The 18,082-nt window shown below is 45.8% G+C and overlaps 2 protein-coding genes across 5 annotated transcripts in view; both read left to right on the forward strand.

Moving 5' to 3' along the window:
• The first annotated feature begins 3,151 nt into the window (after positions 1-3,151).
• LOC131215429 (dynein light chain Tctex-type 5) lies at positions 3,152-5,780 on the forward strand. The gene is made up of 3 exons (XM_058209818.1): positions 3,152-3,157; positions 3,519-4,021; positions 5,612-5,780. The coding sequence occupies exons 1-3, from the start codon at positions 3,152-3,154 to the stop codon at positions 5,778-5,780; spliced, it is 678 nt and encodes a 225-aa protein (XP_058065801.1).
• Positions 5,781-8,255: 2,475 nt separating this feature from the next.
• Positions 8,256-18,082, forward strand: part of LOC131206285 (putative ferric-chelate reductase 1 homolog) — a 35,536-nt gene continuing 25,709 nt past the window's right edge. For 2 of the 4 annotated variants that reach the window (XM_058198786.1, XM_058198787.1), the window contains exons 1-2: positions 8,256-8,386; positions 9,943-10,001. Coding sequence is in view for 2 of the 4 variants with exons in the window: in XM_058198784.1 (XP_058054767.1) it covers positions 11,985-11,996 (12 nt within the window). In the remaining 2 variants the exon portion in view is untranslated. Of the gene's footprint in view, positions 8,387-9,942; positions 10,002-11,909; positions 11,997-18,082 lie in introns of those variants that run through there. The other 2 variants (XM_058198784.1, XM_058198785.1) reach the window with 1 other exon arrangement.

The raw sequence follows: 18,082 nt of genomic DNA on the forward strand, positions 1-18,082 counted from the left end.
TAAAATGGAATTGGATGTTTTTAACTTTTTTGTAGCGGACCCATGAAAGAAGGAGCTGAACCTGACAGCTACACAACTCAAAAAAGGCACGATTATTCATCATGCGGTGCACAAACATGGGCCAAGTATTTATGTTTGCAATATTTCAGAGCGAACCAGTTCGTTCATGTAACTGGAAGAGGCCAGTTCATAGCGAAGTGCGGCCATTGACGAGTTAATACAGTGTGGTTGGAAACTGTACCCTGGTAATTTTAAAGCTTATTTTCGTGATCACCATCAGTGTATCTCGTGCGTGCAGTGATGAGTTCATTGTGTGATGGTTTATCGGAAACGTTTATTCAGATCATCAAATAAGGACCAGCATTCTACTGTTAAGGGTCGTTACTACGGTATCGGGTTGTGCCATGTTCCTGTCGTGCAATCCATGTTCCACCTAATGTGATGCATTAATGGCCAAACAATTTACTGACATATCACTGACAACCTGGGTCGGTGCTATGCTCAGCAATTACCATGCTTGGACAGCATCGCATGTCCCATCAGGCCATTTACGCTGTTAAGCAACCGTAAACTTTTCCTTTGATGACTTGTCCTGCCGTCCCGACGCGGAGAAGCGGTACGAGTTCTGTCCTTCTGTGCCAATGCGCTATTGTGTCAAATCTGCCCGACTATTGTCTAGCAGCAGATTATGAATGCCAGTTTTAGCAGCATATTTTGAACGGGATCACTCAGCTAATTCATTAGCATAAATAACTAATGAAGTCTGCTGAAGACGTTCGAGCAATCCACGGCTAAGGATAAACGGATAATAAAGAACAGCGTATTCAAACGAATTTCACTGGGAAGCACAGAGATTTAATTGGCTCCAAATGACTAGTAATCCGATCCTTTCTAGTCGAACCGGTGGTTGAGCAAAGTTTCGTGAGAGTGGCCTTGTTTGCTTTCATCGCACGAGCTCTTTGTGAAGTGAATGTTTAAAGTTTATAATTAAACTACTTGCAGCTCTTTATTCTGCTTCTTGAAAAATAGCTTTGTTGCATTACGAACAGTTCGTTGCACATGCACACTTAAACCACTGGGCTCGATTTTGGTCAATTGATTTTAAAAATTACAAAAACTGAAGCGCAGCATGGAACTGAAAGTTGTAGGGGGGTTTTGAAGAATTTCCGTTAGGCTTTTTTTGTGGCGCGTACAAACATCGTTGATGGTTGACGAAGACGGCTAGGCGGCTCCATTGTAGTGGTCTTATAACTCGTTTTCCAATTTTTACCTTTCCGTACAAGAAGTCATTAAATGCTACAAGCACTGTCTTGAAGTTGAAAACGCAATTCTGAATTGTAAAGGATTTATTCTCGCTTTTGAATATTATTTGACTTGCAGGTTAATAACACTTGCTTGGTGTACTTCGTATGGTAAGAATGGCGTTGCTTCATTCAGTAACAGAGCACAAGTACTAAACCGAAAGCTATTGCGGTACGCAGTTAATGAAGAAACTTGTCTACTCATACGTAAGGCACTCCCCGCCAATTTATGTATTGATCAAACTAGTGCTGTTTACTTTGTGATTCTTGCACGTTCACCAATTCAGTATCTGGTGGCTTGTAGCAAGACCAAGAATACGAAAAAAACCGTGACTACCGCAACTCTACCGAAAGAGACACTCAAAGTTCTCTGGTATCCCTAAATGATTCTCGTTACTGGCGGCACCATAGCGGTACCGTAGGGGGTGCCACGTGCAAAGACCCTAGAGTAACGGAAGGCAGCAAACGGAGTCTTCCTTCCCAACCAACAGGCTGGTGAAAGTGAATGAACCTGAGGAGCGGTTGTCCTGGAGCAGCTTTATCGCTCGATTAATTGGAACATGCGAACGACGGAAGTTTCCGCTGGGGAAGCGAGGAACGATTAAGTAAGTTGTTCCACAATTTCGATGTCTGCTGTCGGGCATCAGTCCTGCGGTGGGGTTGAGCCATCGTGGCATGTTCGCATTATATACATGACTTGCTCAAATGTCGCACTTTTGTTTGTGTTATACCTATGTAACCGAAATGAGTTTTCGCTTATTTCGGGCTGCCTTCACCACGATGGCTCACGATGTTCTTTACATGTACGCGGGGTTTGCAGTTAAGCTCAACCTCAAGGTCACTTAGGGTACCTGAATTCTCTACCATTCCGGTTAATGAGACGCTGGAGAGTTCGTAAGTTTAGTTCACCGCATAAGGGGGCGAGAAAATAGCTGGAGAGAAAATTAACCGACTCAGCGTCCTACTAAAGCTGCATAATTAATCTACCTACCTTCACCGCTCGAATCAATTGAACGAGCACCGAGGAACAGTCCATGGAATGGCGTAGGCTACTAAAGTGATGAGAAAATGTTTACTATCTGAAAGAGGCCAACGTAGAGCTGTTTGGGAGTAAAGAGAAAAAATGTGCTCGTAGATACACGATGTCAAGTGAAACAAAAACACGAAGAACCTCGAAGAATTTTGTTATTTAGTCATTAAACGTTGTCTTTAACTAGGCCAGTGTGGAAAGAGATACGTCCGTTTCAGGCTCTTTAAAAGGTTTAGTTTCCGTCTTGCCCCTATTCTAGCTGCATACCTAACTATTGACGGCTTTGACCTGTTAAGGGTTAACGTGGCCTTATGGAATATGACTGAATGACATAGATTTTTTATGCACGCGAGTTTCAAAGTTATTTCGCATCAATAAACGTAATGGTTCCGATTCAAACACGGCCCATAATGTCCCACCATATGGATCCAGTCGCCAATACGTTACGGTAGCTCGGCAAAAGCAGAACGGCATCGGAATCGGCAAGGATGGCGAGCAGGGGGCCGACTAGTTTGCCAAGTGCTCCGTCGCCGGAACGGCACGGCACACCAAACAAGCTTCTTACATCAAAAGTAAATCGCTCATCAGTTGTTGGAACTTACGACCCGGCAACCGCTCGCACCGCGGATTTGGCCGCGACGGGGTGAGTGAGTTGTTTGCTAGAATTTGGAGTGTCGTTTCGGACCCACAGAAATCGATGCAACGAAGTTCCCGCCGTGGAAGCATCGACGTCTTCGGCCAGCATTGGCCATTTGGTGTCGCGTCGTTCGGGTTGGTGGCAGTCTTCTGGTTGGAGCCTTCCGTTTTCCGAGCACTGATAATGGAGGTAATTCGTTAGCGAGCTGATAGTTGGTTGATAGAGCATAACCACGGAAAGTGGGGCAACCGTCGGCGTCGGCCAGAAAGGGATTTGTTTTTTTTCCGAGACGGGTCTCGTTCCGCTCGTCTTGACGGTTGCCGCCACTCGACGCCACTGCATTCGTGTGCCGTAGCCGACCACAACTGGAGGATGATTAAAACTTTTCTCCTTTCATGACTTCCGTGCGCCCGTGCTTATGCTGCACAATGATGGTGACTTGCACGACATCGCCGCGCGGTTCGCGGAACGAACTTTCCGTCATATCATCGTCCCCGTTTCTCGTCCTGGCGAAAAACGGCGGTGACTTAATTAACTTGCGCCCTGGAAGAAACAACAGCAGCCATCACCACCCGCTGCCCCGGTGGCTTCCTCGCCAAGCAACCAACCGGCTCCTGGTGCGGCGCCGGCCGGCCCCACCAACGTTACGCCCAACGCTCCTGTGGCCGCGGTGATCGCTCCGCTGACACGGAAGAAAACGGGAAAGTTTCTGGGCTCGGCCCTGAACATCACCAACCGCTACCGGGCGAATAGTAGCAGCCTGAGCAAGGTGAGCCTCGCCATTACCAACTTGAAAGTGATCCAGAACGCACCGTTGCCGCCGCCGATCAGTGCGATGATTGCGTCGGACATTCCGCCCGTGTGCAAGTTCCTGCCATCGTACCGGCTCTGCTCGCGTAACCCTTTCAACCGGGAGGCGTGCGAAGTGATAATGCGCGAGTCACTGGATAAGTCGTTGCAGGGCGTGGAGTACAGCTCGTACTTTGCGCCCTCCTTGTGCCAGCAGATCTGCGAGGACATTAAGTCGCGCGTCAAGGAGCTTAAGTTTGACAGGTATGTACCGTGGGCCGGTCATGCCCGGTTCGTCGTGGTATTGATCGATATCGAGAAGGAATCGAGACCATTATCTCCTTGGGTATGCGAGGCACAGTATCGCTTCCACCGTCGGTTGCGGTCTGCAGACAATTTTTGTACTTCATCGCTTTGGTGGACGAGCTTCGTTGGAGCTTCCCTCCCTGATTACATATGCAGGAGTGGTGCTAGACGAACGGTGCGTGGTTTTTAATTAAAAATTGTTTATCCGATCCCTCGTTGCGTCGTAAATTGGTGACATAATCATTCATATCTCGTGTACTAGCGAATATTCGAGGCCGCGACGGGTCGTAGACGGGTAGCGCAGGGTGTGTGTGTCTCGGTACGTACTCTGTTAGAAGGATACTTTAATTTTACGCGCACATTCGACGCACGCACAACCTACGCTGAGCAAGGATAGAGTGTCCTTTTTATTCGTACCACATGTCGTCGCATTGTTCGCTCGTTCTTGTTGGTTTTAGATTTTTGTCGTATGCTCACTGTGTTTCTGTGCCATCCGGCGCATCTCGAATACTATGGGTAGTTTCAATTCAATCCCGTTTCATGCGAAATAGATGCTACCTAATTTGCTGCAAACAACATTCGAACCGATATTCGAAGGATTAGGCACGGGAAAAGCCACCAAAATGCCCGTTACAATTGCTATTTACCTGAGCACCACGAGAAAAAGTAGATCAGAAAATGAAAGGACGTTCTCGGAAATTTGGTCAAATTTACCAGGAAACCATCAATTTGTTGATGAAGTTTTCCCAGCACACGGATGCTTATAGCGATATTGTTTGGTGATTGATTTTCTACTTTAAATCGTTCGTTTGTCAAACGAAAATTGGTCGACATTTGAAAATTGAATAGATTGAATACTGGATTGGATTTCTATTTTCAAAGCATTCTTTTTAATGGCGTACTAGTTAGTTTCTTTAACTTGCGTAAAATTGAAAAACCATTCTCGATTTCAAAAACAGTTTTTAAAGTTATTTAATTGACAACCAAAGCAATGAAAAAAGTGTTGAAAATGATTATTTGTTCGTTCTTAATTTATTCCTGATTCAATTCTTTCTAAATAATAAACCAATTACATTTATTCTGCGAGAGTAGCCAAATCATAAAACGCTATACTCGTGCTGTGATGCTATGGATAATGCAAGTTATTAAAGTTGTTGTTAAAAACAACTAAACGACGAGTGCGTTCAGGGCTGATGCCTCCTGTAGCTAGCCAAGCGCGAAGTACTGTATGTTGTAATGCCGATTGTGTACTCGTTGTCTTCGCATCGCCTGGGCCAGCACTCCCTGCGGTATGCTAAATAATTTCTTACAGAGTGTAAAGGTAATAAAGCTAAACGCATGTGGGACTTGTCGTCTTTTCCATCGGCACCCCTAACACATTTACGTACAAACAAGACTCCAGGGAGGTGACGGAACAATATTAGTATGATTGATAACGCCCTTGCGCAAGCTGCGACCGTCGGAGCAATTCATTTCCTGCGGGAAGGTATTTTTGCGCGACTGGTACAATTTCAACGATTCATTCTTCCTGTTCCGATTTACTTGCAGGTACAAAATAATTGTCACTGTCACCATCGGCGAGCGCTATATGCAGAGCCTGAAAGCAATCTCCCAATTCCTCTGGGATGCCGAAAAGGACAGCTATGCAACGTGCATCTACGACGCTTCGCCGAGTCTCGTGGCTGTAGGGACAATTTATGCCATTTATTTCGATTAGCCAACATGACCACGAGACTGGCTGGTGGTTGGTGAGGTTCACAAAGCATCTAGCGTATCTGTAGCTCGTGCCCTGCAAGAGGATGCTTGACAGGAAATGCAAGTAGACAAGCTGGCAGGCAGAGGCAGCTTTGGACAGTGATGGGAGTTTTCGTTCCGTGCATTTCCATTTCCACGCCATAGCTCGGCAGGAGTCGCGGAAGCAGCGGTACGAATGAGGCTGCCCTTGCCCCGTTCTTGGGTCCCCTTTCAACGTTCATGTCCGTTATGGGACGTAGGAACATAATTGCCTATGGCAAGGATTAAACAAACCCGCGTCGCTTTAGTCGTAAAATGATTGTGCACACGCGTTCCTCACCCTTGCCAATGCTGTTCTGGACACATTTGCAGTGGACAACATCACTTCCGGTGGCAGTCAGTAGATGTTGCACCTTCATGCCCCTGGCTAGTGATTGAGAACAATTTATGGTGACTAGTGCAATGAAGTTTTCGAAGGACCGTTCGTTTATGACGGATCGAATCGGTACTGATTTGCATTACGCTGAATAGTTGCGCGTAATGCGATGCAATAAAGCAGAAATTTGAAGCTGATTAATCCACGTCCACAAGTAATGGGTTTTGAGAAGGATATCTACAGAGGATATTGGATTTGGCACGCTCTCCATTGTAACATAATAATTGCTGTGGACAATTGTATTTTATCATTTATTTTTTCTACGCCCAAGTACTTAAAGAGTGATGCCATAATATGACGTAGTTGATATCATATCAGTCGATCAAAAGCCAATAATTACAGGCGATAATCGATTATGAAGGAGCTATAGGGTGACTGGCTGTTTCCATTCATGTAATTGCTTTCCACTTCATTATGAAACCAGCCCGTGCGGAACTGTCCCCATTGGTTGTTAAAAACACAACATTAGTAGAACCGCATTTATATAGATGAAACGATTTTATGTAATAAAATCAGAAATGACAATTATTAATGCTAAAATAAATTTATTATAAAAAGAAAATTATATTAAAATGTGTCTGCCTAAAGTTTTCACAAGCAACATGCATACAGTGGCAAGAGTTCTGAAAAAACCCGAAAAATATTTGTAAAAAAGTCCGCTCTGTATAGTTCCCATTAAACTGCATAATGAAAAGCTGAATCATTTCTTAAATAAACGTGTAGAATTGTTAATGATTTAATGGTGATAAGAATTTTTTATTGCCCCCATTTTATCCCGGAGCTATTGTTGACCGCTAGAATTACTAGTTTGTAATTATCCGCTTCCGCTCGACATTTTGGTATGTTCCAGTTTTATTTTTAGAGCTCGTGCGCTTATCGTGCTCTTGTAGTCTCGATTGTGGATCACATGTCGCTGACGGCTGACGGTCACGCTATCAGCGGTCAAGCGGTAGATAATTCGATTCCCATTCAATTCCTCCATTCAATAGGCCACCGTCGTTTACGACCTGTCAAGATTTGCGAATCCATCATCACACTCTGCATTACTTCCGTTGCGGATTGTTCTCTGTCGTCATAGTACATGCTCAAGATTGGCAAAACGTGCCACCACAGCTGATAACTGTGTCAGTGGAACGAAACAAAAGAGGTCCGGAGGATAGATAAATTCGACGAAACAGACACTCTGACGCTTAATTTTTTTTGTCGACACTATCGGAAGAATGGCGGTTTTTTTTACGGAATTTTAACTTAACGGCTACTAAGTGGTAGTTACTCATCGTCGATTTCACAGAAAATAATGCTTTCTGGAGCCATTTGTTTTAAAAACCTTTCGCGATTTGTTGGATGTTGATCAGATACATTTGAAATTACTGTAGAGCACAAATCAATTGAAATCGATCGAGCGAATTGCGGTAGACCAATCGCGCACCAATTCGCAGCTTAACCGTTTGCTCGATTAGCTCGATTAGCTCGGTTTCCGGCGCCGGCCACCAGAGACCGCTCAAGTCGACGGTCGTACGATCAACAGGTTGTGGCGCGTCCGTCAACGATCGCGTGACTCACTCGCGTGGCGTGGTGGCGGCGGTTGCCATAACAATCCACTGACCCAAACAGGTTTTCCCTGGCGTTTGTCGCTGGGGTCTCTCTTGGGGGCGCTTTGTCTCTCTCTCGGTTCCCTCTCGCTCCGATTCGGTCTACGCACACTTGGTTTTTACATCGCGGGCCGCCGTCGTGGCCTGTGTGGGTGACGCGGGCTGTGCGCTGGCCGAAAGCTAACCGTTGGCTTTCGGTGGAATTGTTCGCGTTGTTGCTGACCGGCGCGCGGGCACTTGCGGACCCGTTTTCGCATGTGTTAGTGCGCGGGCACAGTAGTATCACACAGTCGGTGCATGATCGTCTGGCCGCCCTCTCCTGTGGAATAGCTTCCCGTTTGGCGACTCTCCCTCTCAGGGGTCCGGCCGGTTTTGCCTTTCAAATCGCGTCGGTCGGTCGAACTACGCGATCAGTCGTCTTCAAGGTGTGTGGAGCTCCGGTGACGACGACGTGTGCTCGTCGAAAGTTCAGAAAGATTCCGGTTTCTTCTAAGTCCAAGCGGTCCGGCGATTCCGGGTTTCATTTTCATTTGCTTCCGTCCTTAGTCTCCGTTGTGCTGTGTAAGTGCTCTCTCTCTACCTCGGGGTTATGTTTCCAAAATGCTGCATTGGCCTAATCACGGCGAAGACCTCCACGCGTAGTTGATGACGTGTGCAATGCTCCGATCGGTAGTGGCAGAGTTATATCTTTGCCATCAATTCATTGCACCTGTGCAAAGAAGGCTTCACTGCCACTGGTCAGTCGGTGACTTCGCGGATCGCACATCAGAAAGTTGAGATTGCAAATTCAGTTGTGGTCGTGTGAGATGGGCGCTGGTCAGAGCGCATCAACCCGTTCGACGGGAGTGATATGATCAGTTGCTTCTTTGCGTTTGTCACTTTCTCGTCCCAGCTCTACGAACGATGGTTGGCGTGTTAAGCATTACCTTCGCTTTTTAACGTGCTCGATTGCGATGACTTTAACAACAAGTGTGTCGGACCTTGATTGTGCCATTTTGGAGAGCCGCCGTAAAAAAAGGCTACCAAAACCCACGCATTCTTGAGGCACGTGGCGTCAGAGCGTTTCTGTCGCGATGGCGTGCGCTTCCAACCAAACCAAATCCGAACCAAATCGATCGCAGAATTCGGGGCCAAAAGCAAATGAGCCGGCGTGTAAGTGTGGGTGTGTGCAAGTGTGTGTCCATGTGCGGCTATGGATGGACCCTTCGTCGTCGTCAATGTGCCTGTTGCGTGTATAAGCAGTCGCTTGACCTGCAGACGAAAATAATTTTACCGACGAAATAAGGGCACCCTTCGCACTCTGTGATATACCCGAAAACGTAGCGACTAAACGAGGACAGAGTCAAAGGACCTTGGCCTACCTTGGCTGTGATAAAAACCCAATACCCAACCCAGAGTTTGCTGTCGTCAGGCCGCGGGGGCCGTGTCCTGCGGCGATACCTTTTTGTCGGCGGCGGTTGGAAGACCGCCGGACGCGGACCGGTCGAGTAAAATAACAGAATGCGTCCGCCACCACAAACCTCCACAAATATTTGTCCACAAAACCGCCGGCAGAGTGTGTTTGCGGCATCCGCCGCCAGAGGGAGTGAAGTTCGACATTAGCACATAATTGATGCCCAACGGCGTGATGTGCCGTCGATGCCGAGTTTCCGTTGTTTTTCAGGTCAAGTGAGGTGGAAAATCGTTCTATTTTCTAATCGCGAGATGCGATAATGGGCCACCCCGCGGTTCGGCAAACGAATGGCGGCGAACCGAGCAAACAAACAACACAGCACCGGGAAACATACTCAAATACTCGCTTTTACTGTTTCTATTGTTTGCACCAAGCCTCAACGTTCGCCAGACACCAGCAAATCCTAGTGCGTTGAGCCTGGCGAGCGGACAAGTGTAAATCGGTGCACGGTGGCTGCTTTGGAACACGGTTTTTTTTTGCACAATCGAGCCAGTAAATCCTGTGATACGTGTTTTGGTGCTGGCCAAAAATCGTCCAAAAATTATGCATTCTCTTGATATTCGGAGGACAATCTTTTTTGTATCTTGTCGGTGTGCTGCTTGCCTTTCATTGTATTGTATTAAATTAACATGATTTAAAATTTTACTTTCATTGTTCGCTGCAGGAAAGTGCGTGAGAAATTGTGTCGTAGACTCGGCGTGCGAAGTACTGAAAACAATCAAGGTAAGAATGAACTAACATTATTTTTGCTGAGTTGTGAGCCGGGGCTTTTGTTGGTAAATTTTTCCTCGACCACAAGCTGAAGAACTTTCACGTTTTCCCAACGTCAACGTCATAAAGCAGGTCTTATGTAAATTGTTCAAAATTATCTCACACGACAAACTTTCGAATAAGAGCGGCCGATGGGGCCATTATGTAGTTCCCCGTGTTTTTACTTTTACGCCTCAAGTTAGTGTTTCCACATCACATTATTTGACTTGACAGTTTGGTTTCTCAATATAGGTGCTCTGACATGAAGCCAATAGCTCCGTTGTGGGTTTAATGATTTCCAAGACTTGCGAGACTCATCTCGGGAAATCCTGCGATGGGAAAAAGGAATTCCTCAAAGCAAAGCATTTAAAAATGTAAGTGGGTTTGCAGATGCTATATGACGGATCCGTTGATAATCCCGTTGATTGCCGTATCTGCCGGCTTGAGTCAATATAATATAAGTATTTCCAAATTATAAAATACTATCCTTCGCATAGTTCAACCTCGTTTAGATTGCATTTGATGCCATTTTACTAGCATTTGAAATGTATAAAATCATTCTCAATCACTTCGGAATTCCGCCACCGCTTCTGGCTGCTTCTTGTCATGCAAGTTACACTGCGACTGTCAGGTTGTGGCGGAGCAGTTGTCTGAATTCTTTTCTCAGACCTCCCGATCGGTATTGACTTAATGCAACTACGTATGCTGTTACCTTGAATTCGTTAGGCCCTTCCCATTCAGATGCCACGCACACGCTAGAACTGCACCCAGGGTTGGCACCCATCATACTGCACTGCTCGGGGTCCCTTCACTCAACCCATTCAGCATTATTAACGAAATGCATTCCACGAGACTGTTACAAGATGCGGTGCTAGTAGCAGCTTCTTAACGGAGCTGTCCGATTCAAGACACGCAACCGAGCATGTAGTCGCGTATGGGTGGCTGCAGATGAAGTGGGTCGTGACTGCATAAATGATACTTTTACCTCTACGCTCGTTTCAATCACTTATTAGCCTCGATCGTGCGATCTCCGGAGATCTAGTCTGGCGACATTGAAGCTCCGTCAACCGCAGCCAGGAACATGCGAGTCCGCGAGATCCTATCCCTGTCTGATGGAACTAACAAGCATAGTCACAAACCGGCTACCGATGCCATAACGGATTCTGGTTTTCTTGGTAGTCGTTGTGATCTGTGGTGTGTCTTATGGTGGCTTTTTGCTGGTGCTGGGGCGGAAAACGGTGACGCAAAAAGAATTTGCTCTCTCAGGTGGGTGTTCTTTGCTACGACGCAGTACGCAAATGGCTTATGTTGTGCGGAACCATTTTTTTTTAATATTTTAATTGAGGCTCGTTTGAAAGCCATTGAAAGCCGTTGTTGTATTCACCGGACTATCACGACTCTAGTGTGATCAAAAAAGATTTTATCGTCAATAGCAGAAGCCAATTTACCTTTAGGTCGTAACGTAAGATTAGGCTAACGTTTTTCACGCTGCTCTGAACTTGGTTCACTTGCTGGTTGAGTATCGCCAAGGCCAGAAGGTCAGGCGCAGTAAAATAGCGCGTGTTGAAGCGCGAAGTTTAAGTTGGCAATGATTAATCTTAATACTGGTTGTTGGCCCACCGTGACAGCCCCAAAAAGCGCGTCACGAGCAATAGCGCTACGGGCATGATCGACGTCTTGATAGCTGTCCTTGGCCAGTCCAGTTGCTTGGCACTGTGCGACAAGCGATGATTTTCGACTAGCACTGTCTACAGCCCGGAGATTAACACCTGCGTGGCCACCAAAACCACATTCCGATCCCCGGAGGAGGAGGAGGTGGATCGCTCGTCGCCGATCGTGTTCACCAGCGCTGAAGGGCAAGCTAGTCAGTCGCTTGGTAAGTTCGTTGCTGTTGCGGTCATTGTTGTCACATAGATCCGATCGTAAGGAAGGCGACTGAAGACTTGGTTCGCGGCGATGAACAATTTGGTTGTAGCTCAGTATTGTATTGTGCTTCAAAACATGCCTGAAAATAATAACTTTTCTTGGGTGGCTTGGAAGCCGCGGCCAGTTTTATTATACGAACGATTTACGACGGCAATGACTATTGAAGCGCGTATTTCGATTGTTAGTGAGTGTGACGCAGTGGCAGAAAGCTTTTACCATGAATTAGTAACAGCTCCTTTTTCGTTTGGGCTTTGACACAGGCAAATATCTTTCGACCGTTATTTGTGACATTTTTTCCTTTGTCGTAGTCCACACAAACATCAGTGCACCGATTTAGAACCGATTTTCCTAGGCTCAATTATTATGTTTTGAATGTGTAGTATTTGTGTAGGTCTTGGGCTAATTTTTCTTACGTCTGACTCCGCTGTCCCGTTACATCAGTGTTTCTTATTACGTGCCTTCCAGATAACAATTATTTGTGTTCTCCTTTGAGAATGCTTCGCCTTAAGCTTTCTTTCATCTACGAAAAAGAACGAATAGAATCTTCAAAGCAGGAAAAATCCACGGGCAAAAGCTTGTTAATAAATTTTTGGATATCGATATTTAATGTCTATTCATGGCCATGAGTAGCGTACCTCAAAACCCAATCCGCTGTTGACCGTTCCGCAGCTTAATCATAATAACGATCGTACACTCGAATGCCTTCGAGCGGCCATTTAATTAATTAAAACCGTTAATCGGCAGACGAAAAAAGTCTTACTGCATTCCGGCCCCTTGAACGGACGGACTTAATGGGAACGCTAGAGTAAGAGCTTTAACGTAACGAACGCACCACGTGCGGGCCAATGGCGAAGGATGCTCCACGATCGCCTGGTGCCGGGTAGCGGTACTGTTAGCGGCGATCGAATTAACCCATATGCTGCCTCCATGCTACGAACGACCGGGTGGAGTATTTCCAAAACATATTGCCCACCAGCGCCACGGCTTTTGTCCGCTACATCAAGAATGTGGATGGTGGATGGAAGATTTTGTTTTCATCTCCACAGCCGCTACTCTCACTCGTGATGCGAGATGCTCTCACTTACTACGACGGTCCGCGCTCCTGGCCGTGTTTGTGCAGCAGAACCTATCTTCTAAAAGTTGACCGCGTGGCAAAAGTAAATTTGTAGCTACGTTCCGACGGCGGAATTTGTCGCTGGCGAACCACGTCCGACGGTGACCATTTTGCCATTACATATTATTTGCATATGGCTTAGGCAAGGTTCGTTACACAATTCTTTTCGACCATTAGGCACCGATTCACGAAAAGCTTTTCTTTTGGTCACAAAAGCTATTAAAACGGTATCCCGTTGCCCGCACTAGCGTATGAAATTGAATAGAACACTTAAACTTTTATTGCCTCAAGTGCCTTTTGCATCACGGAATTTGGCATCTTCATATTTTGGTTCAAGATGTTTAATGGTATTTATATAGCCCCGCAGGTTTTTCGCTACGTTATCCTTGTTCTAACAATTGAAACTAAAACTGTTTGCGGCCTAATATCATCATCATCTTTGCCAGTCCATTATCACATGGGTGTTGTTTCACTTCTTTCATTTTCGTTCCACTCTTGAATGTGAGAGTTGCTTTTGCCTATGAACTCAACACTTGCTTCGTGTGGGGATTTCCTATTTAATTAGCAAACTCTGTCAACCAACTCGAGCTAGGCTTGACGCGCGAGTGAGACCCCCAGTCACGCAACGTACCTTCCTCCTAACGGACCCACAATAGTCCTGCACAGTGCTAGATTTTGATCCAATAATGCGGAAGCAGCACCGAACCCCGAAAAGAGTAGAGAACCGCAACGACACGTCAACCGCTAATCGGTTTTATGTTTGTTTTTGCATGGACCCAATGAAACCGTGTCAAGTGTCCCCGGGGCTGCACCGATATGTGCGCTGGTCTGTTTCCGGTTCGCTACGAAAGTTCCCAGCAGCTGCAGCTGCACGGATGAATTGTTCAAGGATTTTAGAACGGTTTCGGTTCGGTTGTCACGAAGCGAGCATAATCGATGGTAGATTTTTGGGCAGATAGCCTTCACGAAGAATCAATAAAGCGCACTCGTAGGCCGGGGATTTCTGTGTGGCCTTTTCGTCTTCACGCATCATATCACATCCATTCACTGCTCTCTTCGATCATAACCTAGCGAGTACGCGAACCGCGGGAAAAAACCGGTTCCAAGAGCCTGCTCCATTGTGGCGCATATTTCGGACACTACGGAACGACCGGGATGCCTGGAGCCAGAAGCACCGCTTGCTGTGGCTTGCTAGCAGCAGCAAGTGTTTGGGTAGCTCTCTCACGCACACCAGTCCACGCCCAGCATAACTTGCACGCGCCGGGTACAGAGGGCACAAAGCCGCTGGCAACAGGTTGGAAAATGCGTGCCTCCCTGACATGCCTGATGGCGTGTTTCGTGGAATGCCCGTCGAACGGTCTCAGTAAAATCGTGCTAATTTTACTTTCGTCGTGCCTAGACGCAACCCGGGCCAGCCACCCCGTTAAAACTGGTTCCTACCGTTCATGTTCACTCTCTTTTTCCGACCCAGTCCGTCCACCGGCGGCGGCGTGGTCGGGACTGTCCAGACGACGACGGTTGGTTTGGGTAATGTTTGGTTTAACTTGCTCTTTGGCTCGAAGACAGTTTTTCTTTCGTACTCCTCACCTTTATGTAACAACCGTTTCATTCCTTCTCGTGCCTTCAACGAGACAAGACGTGTTTAAAGGAGCTCTCCAGTGATCTACCTGTCAGCTCGTGTATCAAGTGGTGGTCGTTTTTAACGATGGGAAAAAGAAAGAAGAAGATGAAAGACACATCGTCTAAAAAGTTAGTGCGCGAAGTTTCGTCGCCAGATTTAGAAAAATGCTCGCTCTCGTCAGCGAAATCGATATCATCCTCGACGCAGTCGTTGGAATCAACTATTGATTCCCCGCTGTTGAGAAACAAATCCACGACTCCCAATGAGTCCATCAATCCAAGTGGTGCCGCGTCACAGAATGCTGGCACTTCAAGATCCACTGGAACAGAAAGTTCCGAAAAAATGCCAAGTGCTCCCTTGAAGCACAACAAGCCTGCTGCAGCCATCATGGTAATGGACTCGTCCATGTCCAAATTACTGGAAACCATAAAAAAACTTGGGGTAAATGCCCTCTGTAAATCATGTTCCATTGGAACAAAAATAATCCCAAATTCACTTGGTGATAAAAAAACACTTGAAGCCTACCTGTGCAAGGCTAAATTCAATTACTTCACCCACCCTGAAGTGCAACCCAAAACGGTGAAGTTCATTGTGAAAGGCTTGCCAACGCTGGAAGCCGATGAAATCAAGTGTGACATCAAAACCCAACTTGGTTCTGAGCCAGTAGGAGTCTTCCCAATAGGAAAACCCTCCACTGACAGTTGCACCTATATAATTAAGTTTGAAAAAAATTTAAGACTCGAAACCCTCAAAAGTTTGAAAAGCGTTTGTGGCGTTATAGTGAAGTGGGAGAATTTCACTCCGAAGACCCAACTAGTATCGCAGTGTCATCGATGCTTGATGTATGGGCATGGAAGCTCGGCCTGTCACCTTAACCCTCGATGTGGAAAATGTGGGCTTGCGCATTTAACGGCCATTTGCTCAGCCACAACAGACTTAAAGTGCGCCAACTGCGGTGGCAATCACGCAGCATCAGACATTTCCTGCCCTACCCGCTCCGAATACATCACAATAAGGCAACGGGCGAGAGGCAAGCCGGCCCAAACAGTGCATGTAGTGAAAAAATCGGTTCACGCGTCTGTGAACCAATACGTGTCTGAAATCGGTTCATCATTCGCGGAGATCATCCAGGGCGCCGGTCGCATAGCTGCCACTCCAAAAACGGCCTCAACGCCGTCAGATCCAGCACCAACTTCACCGCAACATCAGGTACCAGCTCAAGTTCTACCTCAGACTCCTAGTCCGCCGAGTCCTACAGCAAAAGCTCCGGTCCTCCCCCGGACACCAGTTCAGGAGTCCCAAACACTTCCGAACACATCAGGACCCGGACGATCTTCATTCACACCGGCAGTTGCCACGCCTTTGGTGTCTCACCAGAAGAGGGACTTCCCTAAAGTGCCTGTCGGTAACACGACATTTTTACCTATACCGATGCTACCAAACCAGCAAAAGGCAGGTAAGAACACCGTAAACGAACTAATGAATGCGGACGAAATTATGCACGTCTTCAACGAGCTTTTACCCGCCCTAACAAACTGTCGCTCAAAAACAGAGCAAATCCATGTTATCGCTACCTTCATCATTCGCTATGCCTGCTGAACTTAAAATAACCACTTGGAATGCCCGATCAGTCAGGCAAAAAACAACAGAGTTACAGCACTTTCTCTCTTCCTCGGAGATAGATATAGCTGCTCTTACTGAAACCCATTTAACATCGGAAATAAATCTTTCTCTACCCGGTTACAATGTTGTAAGATTAGATGGTACCTCCCATTCTAATGGCCTGGCCATCCTAGTTAAAAGTAACATCCCTTTCAAAACCCTGTCCCATAAAAAAACTGAAATTATCACTTCCTTAGGAGTACGTATTTTTGGTGTGCAACAATCTTTTGATCTGTACGCTGTATACTGCCCGGTTCAATGCTCCACCCGCTCAGGCCGCAATAATACCTACCTTTCAGATTTACGAAAACTAATATCATCAAGCTCCTCCGAGAAAATCATAATAGCTGGAGATTTGAACGCCAAACATCAATACTGGTACAATAGTTCCAACAATAGTAACGGTAAAATTCTGTATGATTTCCTGCAAGAAGGACACTGTAACATTTATGCTCCGCTTTCTCCTACCTACATTAGAACCAGCTCAACTCCCTCTACAATAGATTTTTTCTTATCCAACCTAGTAAATATAGACACTCCAGTTACTGACAACGCTCTTTCCTCCGACCATTTGCCTGTTGTAGCAACTATTACTTGCTCAGTTCAACGAAAAAACCCTAGAGTAAAGAAAAACTTTTCTAACGTCAACTGGAACCAGTTCCAGAAACTAGTGGAAAATCATATAAACCTTAATAGTCAGCTTGGAAATGTTGAACATATTGATCAGGCTATTCATGACCTATCTCGGGCTATCATTTTAGCTGAAAATTTAGCTGTACCCTCCATTCAGATACAAAACCACACTATTCCCATCGATCAAACTACATTAGCAATAATTTCATACAGAAATTCCATTCGCAGAAGATTTCAAAGAAATCGCTCCCCAGCTATGGGCCTGTGCTTAAAACTATTAAACTCTACCATTCGGAATCGATGCCAAACTCTTCGGAATGAATCATTCTCGCGTATGACCGAAAAGTTAAAAAATTCCACCAAACATTTCTGGAAAGTAGCCAAAGTTCTCAGAACAAAACCAAAGCCTATCCCAACAATTTTCACCTCAGACAACAATATTCTTGTCAGTCCCACTGAGAAAGGTGATGCCATTGGATTACATTTTTCTAATTCACACACTACAACAGCCTCGTATAATAGCCCACACGAAACAAAAGTACTAAGGTCAGTTAACTTCATTGAATCATCAAATTGCACTACAAATATAAATTTTTTCACTCCTAATGAAGTGATAAACACAATAGATTTCCTTAAAAATTTTAAAGCTCCTGGGATGGACGGAATCTTTAACATTCTTATAAAAAAACTCAGTCTCCGAACCAAACAATTCATTACTCGCCTGTTCAACGCTTGTCTTCTAAACTGTTACTTCCCTAATGCCTGGAGGACAGCAAAAATAATCCCAATAATAAAACCCGGTAAAGATCCGACTCAACCGAGTAGCTACAGACCAATAAGCCTGCTTAGCTCTCTAAGTAAAATCTTTGAAAAACTACTCCTGACACGAATTATAGAGCACGTGAGCTCAAATAATATTTTTCCTATCCAACAGTTTGGTTTCAGATCAGGACACTCAACAACACTCCAACTAACCAGAGTAGTAAACCACTTAAGAAAAGCTAAATCTGAAACCAAATCGACAGCCATTGTCTTTTTAGACATTGAAAAAGCTTTTGATAGTGTATGGCACTATGGACTGCTACACAAAATGCATAA

Source organism: Anopheles bellator, chromosome 1, assembly GCF_943735745.2.
Source record: "Anopheles bellator chromosome 1, idAnoBellAS_SP24_06.2, whole genome shotgun sequence".
Lineage (NCBI taxonomy): Eukaryota > Metazoa > Arthropoda > Insecta > Diptera > Culicidae > Anopheles > Anopheles bellator.